The 17,533-nt window shown below is 33.9% G+C and overlaps 2 protein-coding genes across 2 annotated transcripts; one reads left to right on the top strand and one right to left on the bottom strand.

The window, feature by feature from the left end:
* Positions 1 to 9,181: 9,181 nt before the first annotated feature.
* Positions 9,182 to 11,751, top strand: LOC114344603 (uncharacterized). The gene has a single exon (XM_028295435.2). It carries the CDS (start codon positions 9,599 to 9,601, stop codon positions 10,961 to 10,963), a length of 1,365 nt encoding a protein of 454 aa, XP_028151236.2. The 5' UTR covers positions 9,182 to 9,598; the 3' UTR covers positions 10,964 to 11,751.
* Positions 11,752 to 12,577: 826 nt separating this feature from the next.
* LOC126884149 (piggyBac transposable element-derived protein 4-like) lies at positions 12,578 to 15,260 on the bottom strand. Its single transcript, XM_050650028.1, has 2 exons — positions 15,185 to 15,260; positions 12,578 to 14,656 (listed from the first exon to the last, which is right to left on the bottom strand). Exons 1-2 carry the CDS (start codon positions 15,255 to 15,257, stop codon positions 12,672 to 12,674), a joined length of 2,058 nt encoding a protein of 685 aa, XP_050505985.1. The 5' UTR covers positions 15,258 to 15,260; the 3' UTR covers positions 12,578 to 12,671.
* Between the last annotated feature and the right edge of the window lie 2,273 nt (positions 15,261 to 17,533).

Genomic DNA, 17,533 nt, shown 5'->3' with positions numbered 1-17,533 from the left:
GACAACGAAACCCGATTTGGGCTTTGAAACGTTAATAAATTCATTTTTTAGTAAAATTGTGGCTTATTTCCCATAGAAAATACTTAATTAAAAACTACTTTTTTGAAGTTATACTTCTTTACCGGCGATAGAGGGTGATTATTTTATATGTTAAAACCTATCAGCCCGGCGCATGCGCATTATAACTTTGTTCTGATTGGATGTTCAAATGACATGTCAAAAATTATCCGATATGGCAGCTGTGGTTTGGAGGTAAAGGTAAAGGTAAACAAATGTATAATATATTAGTTTTATTGTTGTGAGGACAGAAACAAAAAAGTTTATAATATTGTAGTGACTTTTAAACAGTTTTTAAAAGCAACAGGTACGTAATAATTGTTAATGTATCATGGGTATAAACCTACCTATTTGATCTGCCAAAATACATAGTATGTAATACTTTTATTTATATAATTTGATTACCATCAAAATTTCTATCAATATTCACCTAATATATTGTTTTTTACTCTATGTTTTGTTGTATTTTTTCAATTCTAAATCATTTCAATTCAAAATTAAAATAATTTGATCAATTTTCAAAATATCAAAATATCACAAGTTTAATCCGTTTAGTTAGTCGATCTTCGTAAATAATGACACATAGTGTCCATGGCTAAGCGGAGAAGGCGAATGAATTCCAATACCAACCGCTCTTATCAGCGCTGGTTCGAGTCCCAATAGAAACTTTCTTTTTTGTTTTTTTTAATACATTTTATGATTGTAAGTATATTTATTATATAATTGTATTTTCAGAAAATACGTATTTAGTTAAAATTTTCGACAATTAATGTTCAGACATCATTTGTGGCTTGTTTAATGTGTTTGTGTGTGTTTTATTCTTTTATTATTTTAATTTTTGGCACTGTTCTAATAAAAATGTTTGAGAAGTAGTAAGTATAAATTAGTTTGATATTTAAACAAAATATAAATAAAAAGTATATTAATTTCGTTTAAATCATATAATAGAAGTATAACTTCTTACGTGCGTACAAAGTACACACACATTCTTTTTTTATGTAAATGTAAATGCAACAAATAAACAAAGAAAATTAGTAATACATTTTACAAAAAAACACACAAACACAAAGTACAACATTTTGTGAAGACAATTAAGCACTATTTTTGTATGCAAATGTAACAATGTAACAAATAAAGAACGAAACATAATTTATCAGTAATACATTTTCCAAAAATCATGATTGAAAAAATTAGAAGCTACTTTTAATAAAATATATTTTTTTAATATTTAATTACATAAGGTGTTCAAAATTACCTCGTAACACATTTATGCACGCCTAAAAACGATCATTGAATGAGCTACTTACTCTACGAAGCATTTGTAAATTAACATGTCGAAATACACTTTGTATTATATTTTTCATCTCATCCGTTGTTGTTGGAGGTATTTTATAAACTTCATTATTAACGTAACCCCAAAAATATCAGTCCAGTTTATTAAATTCTGGTAATTTGGGTGGCCACGCTACTGGTCTATTGAAAAATGAAAATGTCTCGAAAACTAATAAATTTAGACATAATAGGGAATGTTATCAAAAATTAAAGTACGGTACTGGTACTTTTCAATAGTGATATAAAATACAGGGTGTTCCATTTAAAATTACTGAGAAAATAATGTACTTGCGTTTTTACTCACCCTGTATATGATATAAAGAAAATTAGCAATATCAATCATTCTTGAAAATTTTAGCAATACGTACAAAAGTATTGGCATTAATAAACCATTGCTGTTTTGCTTATTTTTATTTATACAGGGAGTTGAACTTGTTACGATTTTCATATAAAATTGGTTATAACTTTGTAAATACCCTATATAACATAACAAACCTTTATATTTTTGGGATGGAGAAGTTAGCAGGATTTCGAATTTAAAATAAAATAAACATAATCCATTTAAAAAAACATAAGTTTTGTCTGCCACTGTGTATTCGAACACCCTGTAATATTCTAACTAATTTTATAATCAGCCCTATTCTGTAACTTTTAACAAATCGAATAGAAATGACCAAGTCGAATCGTAATTACCCAAAATCGGAATGTTTGATATCTATCGCGTCATTTTTGTGTTTGGATCGGTATTCTGTAACTCATATCGTAATCGAAATCTCTGACTTCTATTTCACGCGGTTCTGAGGAGGTGGCAACCGCGCAGTAACCAGCGAAATTGTGTTCTGTGACCTATTTTGTTACTTGAAATATGACACCGTTGCCATTTCCTCAATGTTTTCATACTTTCTTCATACTATCCTCAAAGTTTTGAGAAGTAAATAAAATATTCGTGTAAATACTGGATGCAAAAAGCTCAAAAGAGGATAAATGGTTTTAAATTAAAGTTAATTAAAATTGATATAAAAAAGAAGATAAACTGATAAATAAAAAAGATAAGTGAAGATAAGAAGTATAAATGCTTTTAAATCAAAGATATTTAAATTGATGTTATTAATTCATTATTATTAATAAATTATTTAAAATTGATATTACTAATAATATGCAATCTTTAAGATTCGATTCCAGTTGAAATAACTGCTAAACAGCTTTTCCCAAAAATGGCATCTTTTCTATAATTTGTTCAGACTCAGACTATGAGCGTTGACTGATAAATATACAAGTATACTGGTATAATATTTATTTATCAATTAACGCATAAGAAGTCTATCGTATGCTATTCTTGTGCATTATACCAGTGGTTCCCAAAGTTTTTTAGTTCGCGGCGCACTTAATAAACTAGAATTTTTCCGCGGTGCCCTGAGTCAAAATATTGATTTAACGTCTAACTTTAACTGTAGTTAATACGGTTTCTGTTGCAGTTGATATGGTTAGGTTAATTTAATAATAATGAAACATACTTTAAATTCACAAACAATTTATTGAAAAAATAATTACATTAATTAATGCGATAAATGAGCTTGTTCTTGTTCATTACACCACTTTTCAAATCTCGGAATCAAACTGGACACAGCTACTCTCATTTCTTGTTCCACGTTAATTTTCGCACGGTATTTACTTTTTATTACAGCGACCGCCGAAAACCCAGCTTCGCACAAATAGGATGTTGCAAATGGAATTAAGATGCGCAGAGCTTTACCACTCAGCAGCGGATATTCATCTTTTACTGATATCCAAAAATCAGTTAGTTGCGTGCAGCCAAACTTTGTCTTCAACGTATTGTCGCAAGCCAAATCAATGAGATTTTCTTCTTCTAAAGAAGTAAATTCAGAAGGAGCTTCCGCTCCAAATGGATCTTGAATCCATGCAAACTGGTCGATATTATCAGCTTGAAAGTATTTTTCGAACCATTTGATAAGCTCTGATAAGTGATCCGCAAAAATAGATTTAATATTGCAAGAGATATTAAGTTCATTGGAGATAATAAACTCCTGCAACAAGGGACAACAATCATTGATATTATTATCATTAATTTTTCTCTTCCATACTTCTAATTTTTTTCTGAAAGCTGAAATCTTCTCCGCCAATTTTAAAATGTGCGTGTTGCGGCCTTGCAGGGAGAGATTCAACGCATTTAACTTTTCAAAGATATCACATAAGTATGCTAGTTGAATCAAAAAATCCGTTTCTACAAAGTACTTGGCATACTGGTGTTTTCCTTCTTCAAGAAAAATGTACATTTCTTGCCGTAATTTGAACGTACGAGATAAAACATTACCACGAGAGAGCCATCGTGAGTGGCAGTAGTATAACAGAGACGTGTGTTCTGCACCCATATCCTCACACATTTTTTTGAAAACCTTGCTTTCACCGGCCTAGTTTTTATATAATTTACCACAGTTACCACACGTTCTAAGACCAAATTTAGTGAAGGACTCAGATTCTTTGATGCAAGCGCTTCTCTATGAATGATGCAATGGGTCCATACTGAATCCGGAGCTTTGTTTCGAACAAGCGCATGTAATCCTCCATAACGGCCAGACATTGAACGACCGCCATCAGTGCAAACACCAACGCACTTTGTCCACTCCAAATTGTTTTCAACCACAAATGTATTCAGGATCTCGAACAAGTCTTTGTACTTGCAGTGATTTTTTTACAAAACAGAAGATCCTCCACAATGGTATTATCATCCAAGAACCTTATGTAACAAATCAAGTGTGCATCTTTACTAGAATCTGTTTCCTCATCCAACTGTAGCGCAAATTCACTTTCTTTTATTTCTTCAATTATTTGATCATTAAGATCCTCCGCCATACGCTAAATTCTGCGACTGATGGTGTTGTTAGATAAAGGCACTGCTGAAAGAAGTTTTCCCGCAGATTCTCCGATCATAATGTTTACCAAATCTACAGCAGCCGGTAGAATTAATTGTTCTGCGATTGTGTGGCGCTTTTTACACTTTGCAACTTTATACGCAACCTTGTATGATGCCAGCAAAGCATTTTTAGGTATCGACAAATGCTTGGAAAAGTTACCTTTTTGTTGCTTCAAATCATTTAACTTCCTGGTAAAAAAGCTACGAGGTTTGTCAGCAAAGTTTGGATGATTGGCTTCCAAGTGGCATTTTAACTTACTTGGAAGCATGCATTCTGGAGCCAAAAGTTTCAGGCACAATACACATTGTGGTCTCTCTTCATCATTGACGTTTGTTGATGTAAAGCCAAAATCCAAATAGCTGTCATCATATTTACGGTATTTTCGTTTCTTCACGACTCTACCACTAGTTTGTGGTGCATCCAATTTATTTTTAGAACCACCTTGTTTATTTAAATTCAAAAACTTTTCCATTTTTACAGCAACTTTTGTACAGAAGTAGGTGAAACAACCCTGTTTATATTCACACTGATAAATGAAACGATGCGAACAGTATGAAACTACAAATTCAACTAACTAAAATTTAGATAAGTAAAAATTCATAGTTTTAAAATGTGCACGTGCAAAGACACGATTGTATTTGCCGACCGGCAGTGATTTATGGCCTGTCGGTCTGAAGTCAATTTACAGTAGTAAGAGAATTGTTTCGTGGAATTATTAATTGTACAAATAAAATTACTAATAACTGAACTCGTTTATCATGGGAAACATTTTTAGATAGGTATATTTTAAAAGTTAAAAAGTTGTCATAACAACTTTAGTTTAATGTTTAATACTTGAAGGTAATTATGTGATTATGTCTAATACTGGAAGAAAATTTTCGCGGCGCCCCTGTAGTCGAGCCACGGCGCCCCAGGGCGCCGCGGCGCACAGTTTGGGAAGCACTGCATTATACCATTGATTGCAATTGTACAAGAAATATGGGAACAAAATATGGCAACAATGTGAATGGGAAACATTCAGACGCCAAGTAGCAAATAAATAAGGTTTGGTCCAATTATTCATACTCGTACAACATGTCTAAATGAAATATATATAGTTCTCTAAACAAATAACACCACAGACTAAAAATTAAGCAGCTAAAAAAAGGTACAAATACTATAAATAAGTAGTATGTAATTAATTATTTTTATATATAAAATATAAACGTCAAAACAAAACAAAATGCGCTTGCGTCAACCACAATTCCGATAATCGAAATCTCATTTCGACAGGATAAATGCTGTCGAAGTGATTTCTATTCACATTACGATTGTACAGATTCCGAAGTAGTTATGGAATACGGATTTGGACTATTTCTATTCGACTTGGTCACTTCTATTCGATTTTACTGACTTCTATCATCGAAATGAGTTACAGAATAGGCATGATTGTGAAGCTCAAAGGTGGCTAAAATTTTTGTTATTAACTTTTATTGCTATCTATTACTATAGTGGATCTATTGAGCTTTACTCCACTAATCAATCACCCTGTATGTTTCCTTTACTGGAGTGTCTAACGAAAAACATTGAGGATCTTTGTTTTTACTTCCTTTCCACTTCATATTTTTATACAGAGGAAAGCCAGATCAGTGACGCACAGATTAATATATAGTCAGCAAAACATAAGACAGGCGCATAGTGCTGACAATAGAAATCTAATCGAGGAGTTAAATTAATCGATGCAACAGCTACGAGATATAGCTTTGAAAATCAGTTAAAAATTAATGTACCAGACAAGAAAGACCAGAAGGAAGGTGTATCCTTACAAGCGGAAACTACCTGGTACAGTGATGGCTGATATGTCGGAGTCGGTGACAACCTGGCAAATGTGCGGTTCCTTGGAGTCTTTGCATAAAGGCTGATTTATGTTAGGACGGGGCGTGCGCGTGCACGATACGTGCCGTAGAACAATAGAAAGCGCACTTCCTGAGTCTCCCATAGAGATATATATTAACATAGAGGGAGCCTACCTTCCGCGCTTCCTGACGACAAGATCTCATGGACTGGTTTGCTGCATCTCTTTCTAACACATTGTATCGAAAATCTATGATGACATTCAGTGTGGATATAGGCACGGAAGAGGAGGACAACTGCAGCAGCTTTACTATGCGTAAGAGTGAAACAGCACTAATCCAAATAAAAAAGATGGTGTCGTCACTTCGCTCTGAATGACACTCTCTCTATGCTAATATATAACTCTATGGAGTCTCCGCGTTCTGCAGTATGATAAACTAGCCAATGCTTTTCATATCAGACTATTCATCAACGTGCCGTGCCTTCCTAACATAAATCTAGCCTTAGGCGAAGAAATGCTGGCAAAGAGCTACATGGAAGGTTCAGGCTCGAAGTTATTAGGCATTTTAAAAAGTATCAGAAATATAGACGCATATAGGTATGCGTCTATAGTCATGCAGTATCAGGCTAGATGACCACAATTGATCTGAAAAGGTCACAGCAGAATATACCCAACCAAAAGCCACCTCATTGAATCCAGGGCCGCGCCGAGGCTTTCAAGCGCCCTGGGGCAAGTAATTTTAGGCGCCCATTTCCTCCTTTGTAAGTAGTTTTTTGTAGCTTAGTGAATCGTTATACGGTATACCTACAAACTATTTTTTATGTGTTAGGAAAGTATCATCATCATTATAATCTAACCGTTATATTCCCCTGCTGAACATATGCCTCCTCTAAATTTCTCCATGTCTCCCTATCTTGAGGTAACAGCTATCCAGTTCCCGGCAGTTCTCTTTACATCGTCACTCCAGCGCGTTGGTGGTCGATCTCTGCTTCGTTTATCCGATTGTACGCCCGCGGTCGCTATTCCAGTAATCTTCTAGTCTAGCTGTTGTTCGGTGTTCTTGCCACATGACCTGCACATCTCCATTTCTTCTTTGCTACATGTTCTACTGTGTCTTTGATTTTTGTCCCTTGCCTGATATTATTTGGTATTCTGTCTCCTTGTGATTCTTAGCATGGCCCTCTGGGTAACCCTTATTTTCTGCTCTTAGATTTTCAGCAGCAGTAAAATAATATTATACTGATAAGTTATTATGAATACTATAAATATTTACAAAAAACAACGATTACATTATCAGAGAACAAATAAATATATAGTTATTATTACTATAGTTCATTTGCTTATGGTTTTTGCTCTGTATATTAAAGAACCGCTTGGATTGACATGAAATTTGGCATACGCATAGCTATTTATAACAAAGAAAACAATTGATATTGCGTCGTCGGGGATGAAAAAATATACGTTAAAATTAATTCCGGAAGTGGATAAACTGACCAACTGATTCTAAGCAACTTTTGTTCCATATACAGTTTTTTCACTAAGTCAATATTTTTCGAGTTACTTGCGAGTGAATATGTTCATTTTTGAACATAAAAACCACGGTTTTTATTGTGGGTTTAAAAAGTGGGTTCTTATTCGTCAAATTCCAAATCGAACATTTCACCGTGAAATAACCAAAAAATTAAGCACTTTTCGGGCAAAACTCGTTATAATTTTTTAAAAGTCTTTAGAAAAAGCTTTATTTTTGTTTTTTTAAAAAGTTTCTAGCAGCAAAAGTAAGTCAGTAACGCTGAAAATAAAGTTGGTCCTTTTTTTTGGTCAAAAACATCGTAAAAATCTCCGCTTAATTAGCATCCCCAATGAAATTAATCGTTACAGCTTTAAAATTTACTTCACTTATGTATACATATTTATATGATCTGGAAGTTTCACCATTTCAAAGTGCTTATTTTTGAAAAAAAATTGGTTTTAAATTAAAAAAAAAAATAACTTGAAATTTTGAAGGAAATGCCTTTTTTTCAAAATTTTTCCCAAGAATATATTTTCGATAAAATACTTACTATTTGAGTTATTTGCGCAAAACCGTCTAAAAACGTGTTTTTTTTTTGTTCAAAAATAAACATTATTCACTCGCAAATAACTCGAAAAGTAGATATTGACTTGGGCACGTGGTACTCCCTAGGGCAAAAGCACACGTGGACACAATAATCATTTTCTTCTTTGACATGTTGGCTATGTGTATGCCAAATTTTATGTTAATCCAAGCTGTTCTTTAAAATCCAGAGGCTTTGCAATATTTTACCGTGAGTGAATGGAGTAAAATAGTTCAGTTTAATGAGAGAAATAACGATTCGTACACTTAGGGGATCAAAGTAATAATAACTGCTATTTTTATATCTACCTACGATTGGCAAATTTTCAATTTTACAAATTATATATTAAATATTTCTGGTAATTTTCGTATTGTCAAATTTTTTTTCGGCACCTACGGCGCCTTTTTGGTCCGGCGCCGGGGGGCACCGCTCCTCTCCGTTCTTATGGATCATCTCCGTCCTCATCGGCCCTGATTGAATCTATCTTTGAAATGTCTTTTTAGGCATTTTGCATTTTCGTTTAAAGTTTAAAAGTTATGACTATGACCAAATACTATCGAGGTGCTATTGACTAGTATTTGCTATAAGATAGTTAGCCAGCCACCAATATAGCAGTTCGTAATGAAGGTTGCCTTAACGTAGGTGCAACAAACAATTCAGTATCAAGCATTCAAGCAAAACTTATGAATGTTCATCCTTTATTGATATAATTTTAAAAAATCTGTTAATTACTTGCCTTTTATATAACTAGCAGTCATTTTTCGATTAACTTATGACTTTATAATAAAATAAAGGATCTAAAATCTAAATGTCAGCTGAGAATTTAAATCCCAGGGGAATGTGACATATGTCACTTCAAATGATTTGAAATTTGATAATCTGGAATCTAAACAGCTGATAAAAACTATGATAATAAATTTATGTTATATTTATTTCGATAATTATAAAAATCAAAATGTGTGTGATTAAATTTAAATTTTGAAACCAAATAAATTTAAAATTTCGGTATTATTTGGTTACTTCAGGATTGCCAATACAAATCTTCATTCTTGTTATGGGAGTGTTATGTCGTTGGCATGCAGGAGGGCGGCCTTGTAGCACCAACGACGGCGGCCTTCCAAAGATTAGAAAGTGCTAACTTTCTAATCTCTGCTACACTACAGAAGTGTGTGATTTCGAGCGTATTGTCGTCCAAGAGTGAAAATTCGGTGTTGTGTCGTTGCAAGTGCCCTATATTTTTAATGGAAACAAAGTTTATTGTCACACATAAAAAGTACAACAGTTCGTGACACCCACTTCTTGTAATTCGGAAATCCTGTTAGCATTTCGTTACAAATACGCCTTAAGAAATGGTATCCCGTCGAAAGATTTTATCAAGGTCACGAGACGACCTCCATATGGACACTGTGTTTCAACCCCCTGACGATGAAGAAGACGTTTGGTACCAAAAAGACAAACTCTACAGGGACCACATACAAGAAGTGCTCAACAAATGGACTCAAATCGATGACGAAATATGGGCTAAAGTGATAGTATTAGAGAGAAACAGAAGAGTAGCTAAAGCTTATGCAAGGGCCCCAGTTCTCACAGTAAATGACTCAGACGATGGGTTTGATGGTTTCAGAATAGGGTTATGTGGTTTTGAGAACCCTATGAGAGACCAAAAGACAGGGGAATATAAGAGACACATCGGACATGGTGTTAAAATAAAAATGGATGATGCAGGTAATATTCTTATAAAACGAGTATCAAAGTGTAATGTATATATAAAAAACACAGCCCTAGATACTGAGAATGCTATAGGAAATGAAGTTTTGAAATTACCTAATTGTGCTTTAGAACCAGAAAAGCCTGTAAAGTTGTTCGATATGAAAAAATTCCAGTCAAATGTCAATAGAGAGTTAAGAAGGGCTTATCCAGATCGTCGTCGTTTAGAATGTCAGTGTCTGAGTGCAATAGCTTTTGTTAAAGTGGAACCAGAATTGTTAGAATGTCCTATATGGGTGTTGATAATAAATATTGTAGCTTTGGACATGTTAAAATCAAAATTACCTCCAGTCCAGAGAGTTATGGATATCAAAAATCGACCTAGAATTCCAATTCCAGATGAGGATCCTTATAGTATCGCTGCAACAGATAGTGGGCACTTCGGGCCTTCAAATTTCATGGGAGGTGGTGTAGCTGCTACAAGAGAACACCTCATAATGCAGAGTCAGCGTAGAAGTGATAAACCTCCAAAGTTACCACCCAGAGAGAACATGTATCCCCATGATATTCCACAACCAGATTATGATGACTATATGTCAGGAAGACAACTAAAAACAGTCACCTCTGCTAGAGATAAAGAAAGACAGCCTCCAGAAATTAAGAAATTCGAAGAAGACCCTTACTACTGTGGTTTACGTACTAGACTTCCCAACTTCGTCCAAAGACGGAGTGAGAAACCACCTAAATTACCGCCCAGAGAAAATATGTATCCTGTCCCACAGGATATACCATCTCCTGACTATGATGAAGGTGTGACAAAGAGCTGGTTGAAACCTTTTGGTTCTTCAAGAGGTAAAGAGAAGGCAAAGGACAGTAAGCAGTATGAAGACCCTTACTATTGTGGAATGAGAGCTAGAGTGCCCAATTTTGTAGCTAAATTCAAAGGAAAGGAGTCTGTACCGATGAAGAGGTTCAGCGTGAGTCAAGGATCTCAGCATTCCAAGTAAGAAACAAGTTTTATATATTTTTGTACCAACTAAGAATTACTTTGGACATTTGATTTTCATATTGAAATAACAGTTTTAAAAGCCGCAAAATTTGAATTGTGACCATATCAAACAATATGGCTTCAACTAAAAATTATAAGCTTCTAGACCTTGGACCCACAAAAAAATTATTACCTCTCATGAGACTTTTTTTATTCAGTTATTCATGTCGAGTTAGACAACTTTTCTAATAGGGACAATTTTCAGGAGAGGGGTGTTTCGTAAATACAGTGGAACCCCGATAAGTCGACCCCCGATAACCCGGAAGTCCGGCTAACCCGGACCGATTTTCATCAGACAAAATAAACATTTTTTCACTTTGACTGAGTTTTTTACCAAGAAATAAACAATACTGTATACAACTGTACGTAATTTAGATGTACTGTGCATTATGTATTTCAGGTTTTTGCAATTATAACATGTATTTGTTTATTATTTATATGTATTTTATTAATTTTTACATTATTCTCTGGCTAACCCATATTTTTGCTGGCCGCGGTCCCGATTAATCTGCCTTATCGAGGTTCCACTGTATAGCGGTTTTCAAACTTTGGTGCGTCCGTCAGCTGTAGTAATCTAAACAGTATTTTTATTATCAACTATTTTCAATGGGAAATAAGCCACAATTTCATCAAAAAATGACTTTTTTAACGTTTCGACACCCAAGTCGGATGTTGTTGTCATCGTATTTTTATTAAAGAGTCCTACAAAAAAATCACTGTTTATGACTATCATAACGAGTCATAAAATTTATACCCTCACAGCTGATTTTTGCAGGATTGTTTGATAAAAATGTTTACAATTAACAGTAATATTGTCATACACACCATACCATCATACGTCAAGTTTAGAAATCTCTATATTTACGAAAATCTCCTTAAAATTATCTTTATTAGAAAAGTTGTCCAACCTGACATGAATTACTGAAGGTTTGTTCCAACACCACTGAGAACCGTCATATAACGATCACATTACTATATAATTAATGTTCCATGGGTTCCATGGGAACTAAATAATATGTTCCATGGTACTGCGCAGGGCGGTGATCGTTACATGGAAGGTTCTCAGTAGTGTTGGAACAAACCTTGAATAAACAAAGTCTCATGAGGGAGGTTATCATTTTTTTTATAAGTGTGTGTCCAAGACACACTTAGGAAGAATTTTTGGTTAAGGAATTTATGCTAAATTGATATTAAATGACCCATATAATTACCAAATAAAAAGAAACTTTGTAGATAAAGTACTTTATAGCATAGTAATGGTGTTTAATGAGATTTTTATTGTGGGTAATATACCATTTGTCATGGTTCTATTACCACAAAACTATTAAGTATGTAATTTCTTTATTAACAGGTTGACTGCCAGGGCGGGCGTATACGCCCGCTACCTAATTTTCCCGATATGCCCCGGCGGGCGTATACGCCCGCTATGCACTCGACAAAATTGTATGTCTATATTTGCCAGCGGTCTTATTTAGAATGGTTTTAGATACAGTATACGACCGCTGTGGCATACAAGGCTCGCATATAAATGCGAGTTATAGAATTGCTAGACAAATATTGAAGAAAACTACAATTTTTATTTATTTTTATTTTTTAATAAAAAATTAAAGTAAATCTACTACACACAAGAAAAAAGGCTACATTATACTATGAACAAATTAATATAACTACTTTGAATGTATATTATAACAATCCAAACAAAAGTGAGGCTTGTCCTCGCAAATATCGCAATAGGTCACAACTTTTTTTACACGATTTTTGGATATTTCTCCACGAAGTTTTTTTGCATAACAGCCTCTACAATATCTTCTGGCTTTATTAAAAGGCCCTTCTTTTTTAAGTAGCTTATGAATTTGTGCTGATTTCGTTGACGTCGATTGTGTTGTTTCACTTTCATCATCATTTATCTCATCATAAGTTAGCAGGGATCTCACTAATTCTTCCCGAAACTCTGTAATTTTTACTTTTTTGTTAGCAAGTTGGTTGTATATTATGTGAGAATTTACAACCGCTGTCCCCAGAATGAATTCTATCGCTAGTTTTCGATACCACTTTAGTGATTTTCTTAACGATGAATTATAAGAGGTCATTTGATCAGATTGGTCAATAGATGACTTTCCTTTATTATATTCAATTATTGCCTTCGGTTTATGAACCACACCACTGCGTCGCTGTATGGCTACGGTTTCTGTAGTGTGCTTAGTAGTGAGAAGAAGAACATCCCTCTTATCTTTCCACTTCAAGACGCATACACCTTTTTCGTTTTCCTGTCCAAATACTTCCCCTCTTTTTAACTTTTTGAGTATGACATCTTTCGGATTTCCACGCCGGTTAGCTCTCAATGTACCAATATAATGTGTTTTATTTTCCAACAAAATATTTGTTAGTTCAAGACTTGTATAATAGTTATCAGCAATAATAGTTCGTCCTGAATTTAGTAGGTCCTTTGAGAGATTAATGACAATGTTAGTTGGTACAGAAGCGTTGCCCTCCCTTGTTTCCTTTCCAGCATATATGCGTAGATTCCATGTATATCCATTGCCACCGCATAATTTAAAAAGTTTTACTCCGTATTTGTGCGTTTTCTGGGGAATATATTGTTTGAATATCAATCTTCCTTGAAATGGAACGATAGACTCATCTACACAAAATGTTCGACCTGGAGTATAAACTTTTTGAAAATTTTTGATAAGTTTTTCTAGTAATGGCTGCACCTTGAATAAACGATCTCCTTCTGGACATCTTTCATTATCCGAAAAGTGCCACATTCTAAGAAGCAGCTGAAATCTATTTCGGGACATAGTTTTTGGTATAATAACATTTTTATATAGGTCGTCGTTGCTCCAATACTTTTCCAAAGAAGGCATTTTTACCAGACCCATGTAAGCAACTATACCAAGAAATCTAATCATTTCTTTTTTATCGGTCGGAACCCATCTCTGTAGTCTTGAATCATTGGTAATATCGTTGGAATCACACAATATTTGAGTAGCATATAAGTTTGTTTGATTTACAATCTCGTCAATTATTTCATCATCAACGAAAGTACGAAAACACTTATAAGGCGATAAATCATTTATAAGGATTGCAGCGTAATTGCCACATAATCCATCTTCCGCAGAGTATTCAAATTCGTGATGATTTCCAATTGGCTGCGTCCACGTATGTTCTAGAACATTTTGATTTGCTCCAACCTCATTTTCCTGGATATCGTCAGTATCTGCTAATTGAGTTTGAGCTAAAGTTTCAACATCAAAAAATTCTTCCAATTGTTCAGATGAAATATTGTTCTGTTCCCTTTCCAAATTTTTAGATAACATATTGTCGTCTGTTGCTGTAAATGGAATTGTGGCTGTAGCATCAGCAACTTCTTCTTCCTCCTCAGAGGCATCATCGGGCAAAAGTGATGTAGAACAGCTTGGTTGTTCCAAAACATTCCTCGTACACAATTTCTTTGAAGTGATTTTGGATGATTGCAATTTGCGTTTAATATTTGACTTGGGTTTGGACAATGTTATTTTCTGAGAAAACATGTCTGAAGATGCTTCTATGTCTGAGAAATCTGAACTGGATAATATTTCTTCATCACTGGTTGGCAAAAACATGGGATCAAGATCGGAATCAAGTGAACTAAAGGGGTCAGATTCGTCACCTGAAATAATAAAAAATACGAAATATAGTAACTATGCTTTTTCTCATGAGCATTTTTCAGTGCGACACAGTTTTTCGGTAACTTTCTAACGCATTAAGTTGTATATGACAGAAAAAAAGGCACGTCGGTGATTACTTTGGTAATTATTCTAGTTCTGTGATTATTCTAGTTGTCGATAGATGACGCTATAATCGAAAACAATTTATTTACTAATTATATAATATATCTACGAATATAATCTGTACAATTTATATTTATAAGAATATACAAATCAAAGAAAATACCATATTATAAATGCAATAAAGACAATTGATTTGTTTTTATGCCCAATTGCAAATAAAATTTGACAACTGTCAGATTTAACTAAAATGGCATGTCACTAAAATATATATTATCACGGACTTACCTTTTTTTCTATCGTTAGTGGCGCACTGAAAAATCCTCATAAAAAGAACCATAACAAAAAAATTAAAAATCCGTGGATTTCAAAAAAATAATATCTATTTCAAAAATGAATATCGTTATTACCTGACATTTCAGCATCTCTCAAAGCAAGTTCAACAATTTTTCTGCTTCGTTTACTCATTGTTACACAACACATACATCAAACAACAGTCAAAGATATACTGAGTAGTCTGGTCTGGCACTGTGGCACTTCTCTGTTTGACAAGTTCAGACTCGAATATAAGCGACCGCCAGTACGACGCCCGCTGGCACCACGGGCATAAATATGCCGCCTGTGCCCGGGCGGGCGCATACGCCCGCTAACGGTTTTTTTGAAAAATTTTCATTATTCTGAATTTTTTTTTATTTAAATAAAGAGTAATTATTTCAGAAAGGCATGTTTAATATTAATATGTGCTTGGCATATGGGGCAATTTTTTTTATTTATACATGGGCAGTCAACCTGTTAATTCAAATAATAGTTATTTATTAGTCCAGATGAGAACTTTCGAAAAGCAGAGCATAATGGACATGTTCCATAGGAGTCTATTTTTTTACTGGGATTGCTTCATGATATAGCTTGTATCAATAATAAAATTATGACATGCACCAGTTGCAAACCTCATGCATAATTTTTTATATATTGTTATCATAGTCTAAAAAAATTGAAAATTTTTTGCTTTTTGTACTCATATTTTCATCTATAACTCAAGATGTTGATCATATAAAAAAATTATACAAGGTAGGTAATCATTCGTTTTTCAATTGTACATAATACAGTAAAACCTCGATATATAGGACAGGATGTCCGTTGAAGCCAAAAGTCTGTTATACAGTCGAACCCTCTTATTATAATACTGGTTAACGAAATATCCTGGTTTAAGGAATAAAATTTTAAGGTCCCGAAACGTTTCTACTAGCTACCAATGATCGGTTATTAGAATATCCCGGTTATAGGAATATTTTTGCTTGGCACGAAGGCTATTCCAATAAGCGGGTTCGACTGTATAAAAATTGGTTTAAAATCAATCAAATTTTTTTTTAAATTGGTTATTTAAATGGGTTATTTAAACCATGGGTTGAATCAGCAATGTATTTCTTGGCAAAAACATACAATTAAAGTTGCTGTCTTCTGAATGTTGAATATTTTTAGGGGGATAAGTAGGAAAGTTGTCTAAAATCAATAAATTTCACCTCTTCAGCAGTATTTCCAGTTTCTTCTCTTGAACCATACCTTATTAGAGCTATACTATGAAACGGGCAGATGATGCATTATATCTTTGACAACTCTAGGTTTACGAGATTTTCCAACAGTTATAGCAGTCAATCCATGCGATCCATCGGCGTTAGCATAAAGCAGTGCCGAGATATTGACCTTGCTGATTTTTCTTTAAAAAATTCGACTTTTCAAATTTTTTTATCTTTTTATTTTTTTATATCCAAAGTCTGTTAAATAGAGGTCCATTCTATTGAGGTTTTACTGTACTTGACTAGTAGAAATTGAAAATTTAATGCTTGTTGTTTAAAAATTGCAATAATTGGGAAAAAAGTGCAAAAAATGGAATTTTTCCTTCAAATTTTTTTGACCTCCCTTAAATCTAATTTACAGCCTTCTTATTTCGCCTAGAAAAACTTTATAATACTATTACTAAAACATATGCTAAATTTCGTTAGGATCGGTTTAATAGTTTTTGCCTAATAATTTTGCAATTGGGTTCCACAAAATAAATGCAAATTTGCAAAATTATGCTGAGTCAAAATAAACACTAAATGGTTGAAGTTTTTTTCATATAAAGAAAGGCTTAATCAAACATACTTCGAAAAATTGAAATCGCCCAACTGGGAGAGCCTAGGGAGTTTTTTAACACTAGAAAGTCGGGCTTAGCTTATCTACCTAGAAAGGCGGAAGGGATCATTTTGGCCCCACATTCATTAATCAATTAAAACTCAGTTTAAAGAAATTAAATCTACTCTAGACGATAGAATCTGATTTTATTTTTTACTTTCATTGTTTAACACATTCGCTGCCTATCAAAAACATTCGGAACACCATACAGTTTGCAGTTTTTGATATTTGCCACACATTGCCTTGTTACAGCCGTGGCAAGGATTGTAAGTATGATTTCCTTTACAAAATCTTTTCAATTGATATTTTTGTCGTTTTTGGTTAGTAACAGTTATAGTTGTTGGTAGACCTGGTGTTGCTAGGCGTAGTTTCAGATTTCGGGAGGCAAGGTATGGAGCCCATAATTCTTCACACAGCCGAAGAATAAACTTACAAGGACTGAGTCTACTTCCAGTTATTTCTTTATAAATAATCCATGCATTTATTGCTTCCAAATCAAGAGTATTATAAAACACGTAGGTACATAGGCCATCGTCTTGAAGTTACTTTTGTAGTATAAAGACATGTCATTTGGCCCTCTACACCCA

Source organism: Diabrotica virgifera, chromosome 1 (genome assembly GCF_917563875.1).
Source record: "Diabrotica virgifera virgifera chromosome 1, PGI_DIABVI_V3a".
Lineage (NCBI taxonomy): Eukaryota > Metazoa > Arthropoda > Insecta > Coleoptera > Chrysomelidae > Diabrotica > Diabrotica virgifera.
The sequence above is the reverse complement of the archived record's forward strand: the minus strand, read 5'-3'. Positions and strand labels throughout refer to the sequence as shown.